This window comes from Myotis nattereri (assembly GCF_964212035.1).
Source record: "Myotis nattereri genome assembly, chromosome: 2".
Classification (NCBI taxonomy): domain Eukaryota; kingdom Metazoa; phylum Chordata; class Mammalia; order Chiroptera; family Vespertilionidae; genus Myotis; species Myotis nattereri.
The window spans coordinates 105922279-105935117 of NC_138076.1; the positions used below are offsets into that span (position 1 = coordinate 105922279).

Here is a 12839-nt window from a genome sequence, read left to right on the forward strand (position 1 = left end):
TAAATTACGTAAGAACCAAGAAGAAATGAAGAGTGACGTAGCTGCAATAAAAAACACCATTGAAAGTTTCAACAGTAGACTAGGAGAAGTGGAGGACCAAATTAGCGAATTAGAAAACAGGAAGCAAAACACACCCAAACTGAACTGCAATTGGAGAAAAATGAAAAGACAGGAGAAGAGCCTAAGGGAGCTATGGGACAACATGAAACAAAACAACACACGAATAATAGGGGTGCCAGAACAAGAGAAAGAGGAACAAGGGTTAGAAAAAATATTTGAAGAAATAATGTCAGAAAACTTCCCAGAGGTGGGGAAGAAAAAAAGTCACACAAGCACAGAGAGTCCCAAACCAGGTGAACCCAAAAAGACCCACACCAAGACACATCATAATTACCATGGCAAATGTTCAGGACAAAGAGAGAATCTTAAAGGCTGCAAGAGAGAGATGGAAAGTTACATTCAAAGATCTCCCATTAGATTATCAAAAGATTTCTCAACAGAAACACATCAGGCCAGAAAAAAATGGACGGAAATTTACAAAGTGATGCAAAGCAAAGGACTGAATCCAAGAAAACTCTATCCATCAAGGCTATCATGCAAATTTGAAGGGGAAATAAGAAGCTTCACAGACAAAAAAAGGCTAAGGGAGTTTATCACCACCAAGCCAGCAATGCAAGAAATGCTAAAGGGACTGGTGTAAAAAGAAGAAATAAAAAGCTCAGAAAGAAAACAGCCACACAAAAAAAGAAATGGCTACAAACAAGTACCTTTCAATAATAACTTTAAACATAAACGGACTAAATGCTCCAAACAAAAGACATCGAGTGGCTGAATGGATAAAAAACCATGACCCATATATTTGCTGTCTACAAGAGACCCACCTCAGAATAAGGGACTCACACAGACTGAAAGTGAAAGGATGGAAAAATATCTTTCAGGCAACTGGAAATGAAAAGAAAGCTGGGGTAGCAATACTTATCTTGGACAAAATAGACCTCAAAGTGAAGGCCATAACAAGAGGTAAGGAAGGCCACTTCATAATACTAAAGGGATCAATACAACAAGAGGATATAACCCTGATAAACATATATGCACCCAATGCAGGAGTACCCAAATACATAAAAAATCTCCAGGAAGATATCAAGGGAGAGATCCACAATAACACAATCATAGTAGGGCACTTTAATACACCACTGACATCACTGGATTAAACCTCTAGACAAACAATCAGCAAAGAAACAGCAATCCTAAATGAATCACTAGATCAGATGGACTTAATTGACATCTTCAGAACATTTCACCCCAGAGCCACGGAATATACATTCTTCTCAAGTGCTCATAGGCATTTTCAATAATAGACCACATTTTGGGTCACAAGCAAAGTCTCCCCAAAATCAAGAAGATTGAAATCATACCAAGCATCTTCTCATACCACAATGGCATAATATTAGAAATAAACTACAATAAAAACAACCCAAAATACTCAAACACTTGGAAGCTGAATAGCATGTTATTAAATATTGATTGGGTTACCAATGAGATCAAAGAAGAAATTCAAAACATCCTGGAAACTAATGACAATGAAAACACGACATTCCAAAACCTATGGGACACAATGAAAGCAGTCCTGAGAGGGAAGCTTATAGCTCTACAGGCTATCTCAAAAACCAAGAAAAAATGATAGTAAATCATCTAACTCTACATCTCAAAGAACTACAAAGAGAGCAACAAGAAAAGACCAGCGTGAGCAGCAGGAAGGAGATAATAAAGATCAGAGCAGAAATAAATGACATAGAGACCAAAAAAACAATACAGAAAATCAATGGAACCAAGAGCTGGTTCTTTGAAAGCATAAACAAGATTGATGAGCCTCTAGCCAGGCTCACCAAGAAGCAAAGAGAGAGGACTCAAATAAACAAAAGAGGCGAAATAACAACACACTCTACAGAAATTCAAAGGATTGTTAAAAAATACTATGAACTACTCTACTCCAACAAACTAGACAACCAGGAGGAAATGGACAGGTTCCTAGAAAAATACAATCTTCCAAAACTGAATCCGGAAGATTCTAAAAATCTCCATAGGTCAATAACTATGGAAGAAAATGAAGCAATCATCAAAAAGCTCCCAGCAACGAAAAGCCCAGGGCCAATCGGCTTCACAGGGGAGTTTTACCAAACATTCAAGGAAGAACTAAAAATGTATCCTCCTCTGATTATTCCAAAAAATTCAAGAGGAAGAAACACTTCCAAGCTCATTCTATGAAGCCAGCATCACCCTAATACCAAAACAACAGAATGACAACACAATGAAAGAGAATTACAGGCCAATATCCCTCATGAACATAGATGCCAAAATACTCAACAAAATTCTAGCAAATCAGACCCAGCAATACATCAGAAAGATCATACAACATGACCAAGTAGGATTTATCTCGGGGATGCAAGGATGGTACAATATCTGCAAATCAATAAACGTGATACATCACATAAACAAATTGAGAGATAAAAATCACATAGTCATATCAATTGACACAGAAAAAGCATTTGGCAAAATCCAACACCCTTTCTTGATAAAAATTCTCAGCAAGGTAGGAAGAGAAGGATCATACCTCAACATAATAAAAGCCATATATGACAAACCCAGCCAACATCATTCTCAGTGGGCAAAAACTAAAACCATTTCCCCTAAGAACAGGAACAAGACGGGGATGCCCACTCTCACCACTCCTGTTCAACATAGTATTGGAAGTACTAGCCATTGCGATCAGACAAGAAGAAGAAATACAAGGCATCCAAATTGGAAAAGAAGTAATACTGTCCTTATTTGCAGATGACATGATACTGTACATAGAAAACCCTAAAGACTCCATCAAAAAATTATTAGACATAATAAATGAATTCAGCAATGTAGCAGGATACAAAATTAATGCCAAGAAATCTAAGGCATTTCTTTACACCAATAGTAAATTTACAGAAAATGAAACTACAAAAGCAACCCTATTTACCATCGCTCCAAAAAAATTAAGCTACCTAGGAATAAACTTAACTAAGGAGGTAAAAGACTTACATGCGAAAAACTACAGGACACTGAAAAAAGAGATAGAGGAAGACATAAACAGATGGAAGAACATACCATATTCATGGATTGGTAGAATCAACATTATCAAAATATCCATATTGCCCAAAGCAATCTATAGACTCAATGCAATCCCCATTAAAATACCAACGGCATATTTCACAGAGCTAAAAAGAATGTTCCAAATATTCATCTGGAATAAAAAAAAAAAGACCTCAAATACTTGCAGCAATCCTGAGAAAGAAGAACAAAACAGGTGGGATCTCAATACCATATATCAAGCTGTATAAGAAAGCCACTATTCTTAAAACAGCCTGGTTCTGGCACAAGAATAGACATATAGATCAACGGAATAGAATAGAGAACCCAAAAATCGACACAAACCTCTCTGCCCAATTAATATTCGACAAAGGAGGCAAGAGCGTACAATGGAGTCAAGACAGTTTCTTCAATAAATGGTGTTTGGAAATTGGAAAGATACATGCAAAAAGATGAAACTAGACCACCAACTCACACCATACACAAAAATAAACTCAAAATGGATAAAAGACTTAAACTTAAGACGGGAAACCATGAAAATACTAGAGGAATCCACAGACAGCAAAATTGCAGACATATGCTGAAGCAATTTCTTCACTGATACTGCTCCTAGGACAATGGAAACTAAAGAGAAAATAAACAAATGGGACTACATCAAAATAAAAAGGTTTTGCACAGCACAGGATACCATCAACAAAACAACAAGAAAGCCCACTGCATGGGAGAACATATTTGCCAATGATATCACCGATAAGGGTTTAATCTCCAACATTTACAGGGAACACATACAACTTAACAAAAGGAAGATAAACAATCCAATAAAAAAATGGGCAATGGACCTAAATCGACACCTTTTGAAAGAGACATACAGAAGCCGAAAGACATATGAAAACATGCTCAAAGTCACTAATTATACAAGAGATGCAAATCAAAATGACAATGCGGTGTCATCTCACACCTGTCAGAATGGCTATCATCAACAAATCAACAAACAACAAGTGTTGGAGAGGATGTGTAGAAAAAGGAACCCTTCTGCACTGCTGGTGGGAATGCAGACTGGTGCAGCCACTGTGGGGAACAGTATGGTGTTTCCTCAAAAAACTAAAAATGGAACTCCCATTTGATCCAGTAATCCCACTTCTAGGAATATATCCCAAGAAGCCAGAAACACCAATCAGAAAGGATATATGCACCCGTATTTTCATAGCAGCACAATTCACCATAGGAAGATTTGGAAATAGCCTAAGTGCCCATCAGCAGATGAGTGGATTAAAAAACTTTGGTGTATCTACACAATGTAATACTACGCTGTGGTAAAAAAGAAGGAATTCTTGCCATTTGCAACAGCATGGATGGAACTGGAGAGCATTATGCTAAGTGAAGTAAGCTAGTCAGAGAAAGATAAATACCACATGATCTCACTCATTTGTAGAATATAGAGAACAACATAGACCAGTGATGACGAACCTATGACACGCGTGTCAGAGGTGAAACACAAACTCATTTTTTTGGTTGATTTTTCTTTGTTATATGGCATTTAAATATATAAAATAAATATCAAAAATATAAGTCTTTGTTTTACTACGGTTCTAAATATCAAAAAATTTCTATATGTGACACATCACCAGAGTTAAGTTAGGGTTTTTCAAAATGCTGACATGCCAAGCTCAAAAGGTTCGCCATCACTGACATAGACTGATGAACAGGGACATATCCAGAGGTGGAGAAACAGTGATCAGACTATCAGACTGTCAATCCTGGGAGGGAAAGTGGAGGGTGGGGGGTAAGGGGAAGAGATCAACCAAAGGACTTGTATGCATACATATAAGCCAAACCAATGGACACAGACAACAGGGGGACACAAGCATGAGTTGGGGGGGGGGAGGTTGGGGGTTAATGGGGTATGAGGACACATTTGTAATACCTCAACCAATAAAGGAATTAAAGACAAAAAAAAGATAAATTATTTTCCAAGGAGAAAATTATTGTGAACCTGACTTTAAAGAGAACAGCTAAAACTGCCTCAGAAAAACAAACTGTCCTTAAATATGTAAAACATTATTTATGGGGAAGTAATAAAGATGGTTATTATTTACTAGAGGCCTGGTGCATGAAATTCATGCTCTCGGGGGGTGAGGGGGGGTCAGTCCCTCAGCCTGGATTGCGAGAGGGTGCAGGCCAGGCCAAGGGACCCCACTGGTGCATGATTGGGGCCAGGGAAGGATGGGGGATGTTGGCCTGCTATGGAGGAACAATGGGAGGGCTCCAGGGCATGTCCGGCCCTCTCACCCAGTCCCTATTGGCCGAACCCCAGCAGCAAGCTAACCTACTGGTGGGAGTGTCTATCCCCTGGTGGTCAGTTCACATCATAGCAAGCAGTTGAGTGGCCTTAGCATATCATTAGCATATTATGCGTTGATTGGTTGAACGGATGACTGGACACTTAGCATATTAGGCTTTTATTATATAGAATTCTTTAACCCCTAGGGTGCCAGGGAGCACGATTGCACTCCTCCTGTCTTTCGCCAAAAGTGCTGGGAGTACTATCAAAGCTTCGAAATGGTGTCCAGTTCTAAGTCTGCCTTTATTAGTGATGATGATATTGCTAAATATGTCAATGTAGTAAAAGTTTCCTTAAGTTTTTGAATATGTAACTTCATTTACTTGCGATTCATAATTTTTTTTCCAAAACTGCTGTAAAATCAGCAAAAATGCCTTGGCAATTTTAGCATAGTTCCTAGGATATTGGTTGGCAGTCAAAGGGTTAAAACAAGACCTGAAAACCCCCCACTGCATAATATTGTTAGATTATCTTACACATGCATTTGAAGGTAAATATACATTATTCTATATTGCTAGTTACATTACAAGTAATTTATACATCTGGGTCATATATACAGCATTAAGAACCTATTCTGTGTTAGACTCTGTGTTGATCTCTAGGAGATTTTTTTTTAATTGTTTTATTGCTTAAAGTATTCCAAAGAGTATTACATATGTCTCCTTTTTTTACCGCCCTTGACAATCCCCTGGCCTCCGCTACCACCCAGTGTCTTATGTCCATTCGTTATGCTTATACGCATACATACAAGTCCTTCAGTTGATCTCTTACTCCCCCTCCTGCCCCCCAACCCTCCCCAGCCTTCCCGCTGTAGTTTGACAGCCTGTTGGAGGCTGCTCTGCCTCTGTATCTATTTTTGTTCATAAGTTTATAATGGTCTTTATTATCCACAAATGAGTGAGATCATGTGGTATTTTTCCTTCATTGACTGGCTTATTTCACTTAGCATAATACTCTCCAGTTCCATCCATGCTGTTGCAAATGGTAAGAAGTCCTTCTTTTTTACAGCAGCATAGTACTCCATCCTGTAGATGTACCACAGTTTTCTAATCCATTCATCTACTGATGGGCACTTAGGCTGTTTCCAGATCTTAGCTATGGTGAATTGTGCTGCTATGAACATAGGGGTGCATATATCCTTTCTGATTGGTGTTTCTGTTTTCTTGGGATATATTCCTAGAAGTGAGATCACAGCGTCAAATGGGAGTTCCATTTTTAGTTTTTTGAGGAAACACCATACTGTTCTCCACAGTGGCTGCACCAGTCTGCATTCCCTCCAGCGGTGCACGAGGGTTCCTTTTTCTCCACATCCTTGCCAACACTTGGCATTTGTCGATTTGTTGATAATAGCCATTCTGACAGGTGTGAGATGGTACCTCATTGTCATTTTGATTTGCATCTCTTGGGTGATTAGTGACTTTGAGCGTGTTTTCATATGTCTCTTGGCTTTCTGTATGTCCACTTTCGAAAAGTGTCTATTTAAGTCCTTTGCCTATTTTTTTTTATTGGATTGTTTATCTTCTTTTTGTTAAGATGTGTGAGTTCCCTATAAATTGTGGAGATTAGGCCCTTATCAGCTATAACATTGGCAAATATGTTCTCCCATGCAGAATAATGCCACAACTTAAGTCTTATTTTGGAAACTTTCAATGATATAAAAGTGGAAAGAATAATATAATGAACTTCCATGTTCTCATAATGTAGCTTTAATAGTTACAGACAGCCCTGACTGGTTTGGCTGTGGATAGAGCGTCGGCCTGCGGACTGAAAGGTCCTAGGTTTGATTCCAATCAAGGGCATGTACCTTGGTTGTGGGCACATCCCCACTGGGGTGTGTGCAAGAGGCAGCTGATCAATGTTTCTCTCTCATTGATGTTTCTATCTCTCTATCCTTCTCCCTTCCTCTCTGTAAAAAATCAATAAAATATATTTAAAAAAATACATAGCTTTAAAAAAAATAGTTGCAGACATATGGCCAATCTTGTTTCATCTCTTCCCTTTCCCATACCTCCTTTCCCACCCTTCCTCTCCTGCTGACTAGTGAATTATTTTAAAGCAACTTTAAGACATCATTTCCTTTCAAACATAGATAGTTTAATAAGTATCTAAGATAAGAAGTCTTTTAAAATATTCACAATACCAATATCATACCTAAAAATTAATAACAATTTTTTAATATTGTCAAATATACAAACAATGTTGAAATTTCTCTTATTTATCTTATGATTTATTTTTTTAAACTGTAAGTTTATATGGATCAGGATTTACTTTTTCCTTTCCTCTGTTATTTTTGGTCTTGTTCTTTATATGTTTTTAAAAGGGTCATTCTTTTTTTATATGTATTTTATTGATTTTTTACAGAGAGGGAGGGAGAGGGATAGAGAGTTAGAAACATCGATGAGAGAGAAACATCGATCAGCTGCCTCCTGCACACTCCCTTCTGGGGATGTGCCCGCAACCAAGGTACATGCCCTTGACCGGAATTGAACCTGGGACCTTTCAGTCTGCAGGCCAACGCTCTATCCACTGAGCCAAACCAATCACGGCAAAAGGGTCATTCTTAAAATAGAATTTCTTACAATTGGGATTTTGCTCACTTCATCTTTATTCTTAAAATATTCCTCTTTACTTAAATTTCTTGTAAACTGGTGGTTAGAGCAAGAATCTGGATAATATTTAGTCTTATTTTTTAAAAGCAAGAATAAAAGTGACCCATCTTACATTCTACACATACCCGAGCAATATTCTCGAAACTGTCAAGATCATAAAAAAAAACAACAACAACAACACAAAAGTGTTCCAATTTGGAGGAAACTAAGAAGACATGATAACTCAATACATGGGATCCTGGGCTAGGAAGAAAGGATTATAAGTAAAAACTAAGGAAATTTGAACAAAATATGAACTTAAATTAATAATAATGTATCAATATTGGATCACTAATTGTGAGAAATATGAATACTAACATAAAATGTTAGCAATACAGAAAATTGGGTTTGGATCTGTGGGAACTCAATTATTATTTTCATATTTTTTCTCTAAGTATAAAATTATTCTAAAAATAAAGGCTTATTTCTTTAAAGTCATTCACTTTTCCCTTCCCAGTTGTAAAGAAACAAGCATCAGTGGTTGCCATGGATGTGAATTAGAAAAAGACTATTCATATTAACAGAATGAATTCCTATTCAGAGAAGCCGTGGGTTTGACTAAAGACTCAGAATTTGGATTTCCTTGCCCATTAAACTAGAGATCCTTAAGCATCTCTCATAAATAAAAGCATTAAATGGAGTAAATATTATTTTTAGCAGAGTATCTCTTTCCCTTGTATTTATCAAGTAACCTGCACTTATACTATACACCCTAGCCAGCATCACACTTCAGACTTCTTTGTATGCAATTATATGAAATAAAAATACATTCCCTTTCCTTATAAGTTGTTAAAGTGTTCTACCTTTCCCTCACTGATTTGAGATGCTACTTTTACTAAATTTCAGTATTAATGCCACCACTTTAAATTTTAAAGCAATAAAGAAAATCATTCTAGTTCAATTCCTAAGAGGCTAAATTATTGAATCCCAAGTTTTTGAATGATGATTTTGCTTCACTTTGATATTTTTCCCCTCAGATTTGGCAGGAAGAAAAATAACCACTTGCTGTTTGTTTTTATAATCTCTGAAAATTTTAAAGGTATGTGCCTAGTAGGTCTATTATTTGTTTTTTCTTCAAATAGAAATCATAGATCAGTATTTAATACAAATATTCTTAGGTTGCCTTTCAGGGTACGGAGCTGATATTACTTTAATTGAACCACTGACTATGGAGAAACTTAACATTGTGGTAAAATATTGGAAAGCATATTTCTCAAATACTGGTGAGTGAAAAACAAATTTGCAAAGCTTTTAAAATGTCTATTTAAAATACCACAAAATTATATTCATATTTTTTAAAGTTGCTTTATCACTTGTGCCTTTTATTTGCTAAGAATTGACTATATGCTGTGTACTGTAAAGAATATGTAATCCTTGCCAATCATAGTCTGAAGAAAACAAGTGTAAATAAATAAATAGAAACGTGTTCTATACCTATGGAGAAAAGAATTGCCTCTTCCTGGGATTAAAATGTATTATACAGGACCAATATAGCATTGTGGTAGGCACAGGTGTTATTTATTAAGAGTGAGATTGTTATTTTGGTTTTGGTAATCTAGCTGCTACATCATTTCTTAGTCATTAAAATTAAATTAATCATGCCGTGTCCTTATAAGATTGTCTAAAAGCCAGGGCCACTACCTTGAATCATATCATACTTTGTGCTTTGCAAAAAACACTTGCATTTAAATTATTTTACTTCTGTAAGTTAATAGAGTGGTTATTATTTCTGTTTTAGAAATAGATAATATCAGTGCTTTAATTTGATCTAACATTTCTAAACCCTTCACTTCTATTGTATTATATAGTATTAGTGGCCCAGTGCATGGGGGAGGGGGTGTTCCTCAGCCCGGCCTGCACCCTCTCCAATCTGGGACCCCATGAAGGATGTCCTATTGCCGGTTTACAGGGATCGGGCCTAAACCGGCAGTTGGACATCCCTCTCGCAATCCAGGACTGCTGGCTCCTAACCGCTCACCTGCCTGCCTGCCTGATTGCCCCTAACCACTCTGCCTGCCAGCCTGCTCACCCCCCAACTGCCACCCGTCGCTGGCCTGCTTGCCCCCAAATGCCCCCCTGCTGGCCTGCTCACTCCAAACTCCCGCCGCCCCCCGCTGTCCTGATCACCTCCAACTGACCCCCACTGATGGCCTGCTTGCCCTCAACTGGCCCCCCTGCTGGTATGCTTACCCCCAATGGTCCTGCCCCCCATCAGCCTGATCACCCACAATTACCCTCCCCTCTTGGCCTCTAACTGCCTCTACCTTGGCCCCGCCACCATGGCTTTGTCCAGAAGAACGTCCGGAAGGTCTCCTGAAAGGTCTCCCAGTCTAATTAGCATATTACCCTTTTATTAGTATAGATAGAGGCCTGGTGCACGGGTGGGGTACGGCTGGTATGCCCTGAAGTGTGTCCCGGATCAGGGTTTGGGTTCCCTTTGGGTATGGGGCGGCCTGGGCGAGGGGCCTGTGGTGGTTTACAGGCTGGCCGTGCTCCCATGGGGTGAGGGTCCCTGCTGGGGGGGCGTGGCCAGCCTGGGTGAGGGGCTGAAGGCTGTTTTCAAGCTGGCCACACCCCCTTCAGGGTGGCGGTCCCCACTGGGGTGCCTGTCCAGCCTGGATGAGGGGCTGATGGCTGTTTTCAGGCTGGCCAAGCCCCCCAGCAGAGACCCTCACCCTATGAGGGTGTGGCCAGCTTGGGTGAGGGGCTGAGGGCTGTTTTCAAGCTGGTTACACCCCCATCAGGGTAAGGGTCCCCACTGGGGTGCCTAGCCAGCCTGGGTGAGGGGCTGATGGCTGTTTGCAGGCTTGCCATGGCCCCGGGCAACCCAGACTTTCAGACCCTCCTTGAGCAGAGGCCACAGCGGCTGGAAGCAGGTATCTAGGATTTATCTTCTATAATTGAAACTTTGTAGCCTTTAGTGGAGTCCATAGTCGGCCAGGGCAGGCGGGAAGCTTGGCTTCCTCCATCGCCAGGGGCAACCCAAGCCTATTCGCTCCAGCTCCGTGGCTGCCGCCATCTTGGTTGGGTTTATTTGCATACTTGCTCCTGATTGGCTTGTGGGCTTGGCTTGTGGGCATGGCTTGTGAGTGTAGCAGAGGTCTGGTCAATTTGATTTGCATGTTTCTCTTTTATTAGATAAGATATCACCAACATCTAAACACTTTAGAAATTATATTAGCTTTAATTTGGCTTGTAAAAGGATATCTTCCAATTTCTGAAATTAAATTCTACTGGAATTATTGCTGGTCAATGACTATTTATGGTTTTTTTAGGCCTGGGATACTAGCTTGGAAATCTTTTAAAATTAAGGTAATATTTTTCTTAAAATGAGTCTGACAGACTCAGATTATCCTGTATAAGCTCATACTTCAGATGATATAAGATTCAATACACCCTTCTTTTTTAATGTTCTTTATTAATATTCAGGGAAGATTAGTGAGTCTGTTTTGTAACATTCCAGTGGCTCCCAGCCCCTACAGTTTCAGAGTTCTTCCTGGAATGGCTTATCATAGTGAATGAAGATCTTTCTGCAGTCTATTCTTATATGATTCTCAGTAGAAATAGAGCAGCTGCTCATCACCACCTGTCTAGCACCCTTTCTATTGGTCTTAACTACATCTGCTTCCAGTTTTCTCATCTTTGCTCTGAGAATGAGCAGTTGCAAAAACAAAGCAAAACAAAACAAAACAAAAATCATAAAAAACACACACAATAAAAATATCAGATGCCATATTTTGACAACGTAGCTGCTTACTGAAGACTCATACATATTTACTATCTCTGCCATTCATCTATAAATAAAAACGTAGTAAGTAAACTCAGTTGAATGTGTTTCAAACAAATGTATTTCTAAATTTCTAGAATCTGGTTGTAAGAGAATGTCCTGGGGTAAACTGTATGTAGTGCTTTGATTTTGCTTTCTAACCTGAGTGGATTCATTATTCATCATTGAAGTTGATAAATTGCTTTCTGTTTTTAAAAATACTGCTTTGTAAAATCTATTGAGTGAAAAGTGACAACTGCTGTTGATTATGATGTGTATGTGTGATTTTAGAATTAAAGTGGTCCCCCTTTTAAAACTTCCAGTTAAGAATGAAAGTTCTATGAAACCTGAACAATCTGGATTTCCCCGGCAGAAGTCCTGTAGTGAACAGCTGGGATGTTTTTCTACCGATCTATTTTCTTGGTTAGTTTTTTTTTTTCACTTTTTCAAAGTAGCAGTTTTTACTGTACATATTTTATTTAAAATTTATCAAGAACTTACTGTGCTGGGGATGATGCAAAAGATAGAAGAGGCTAGTTTATGGAGTAGGGATGCAATTTTTTCTATATTTCAGGATCCTGAGCTGGGACTATAGGTACACATTACAGAGTATTCAGCTAAATATAAGGAACTATTTCATAACAATCATAGTTGACTATAGGGGAGCCAGATGAATTATAAGGTAGTAAGTTCCCCATGATTGGATGTGTTAAAGTAGAGTCTGGATGATCACTAATCAAAACTAAATAACAGTAGTGGTGTTCAAACTTTTTTAAAACAGTAGAAGCTTATCTTCAAACAAAAATTTTACATAAACCCCAATAATTAAACAAAGAAGAGCAGCCTCAGCTGTTACCCACTTACTAATCTCCCTGATGTCTTTTTTGAATTAATTAACCTATATGCCCAATTATTGAAAAGAACACTTAAAAAGTTTTCTCTCTCTGCTTCTATTCCTCCATCTGAG

At 38.6% G+C, this 12839-nt stretch overlaps 1 protein-coding gene across 1 annotated transcript in view; it reads left to right on the forward strand.

Annotated features, from left to right (window-relative positions):
- Window positions 1-12839, forward strand: part of SOHLH2 (spermatogenesis and oogenesis specific basic helix-loop-helix 2) — a gene marked incomplete at both ends in the record, with an annotated part of 138370 nt that overhangs the window by 66943 nt on the left and 58588 nt on the right. The window contains 3 exons of the mRNA XM_081083924.1: window positions 9084-9145; window positions 9225-9329; window positions 12196-12295. Coding sequence (XP_080940050.1) covers window positions 9084-9145; window positions 9225-9329; window positions 12196-12295 — 267 coding nt within the window. The remainder of the gene's footprint in view (window positions 1-9083; window positions 9146-9224; window positions 9330-12195; window positions 12296-12839) is intronic.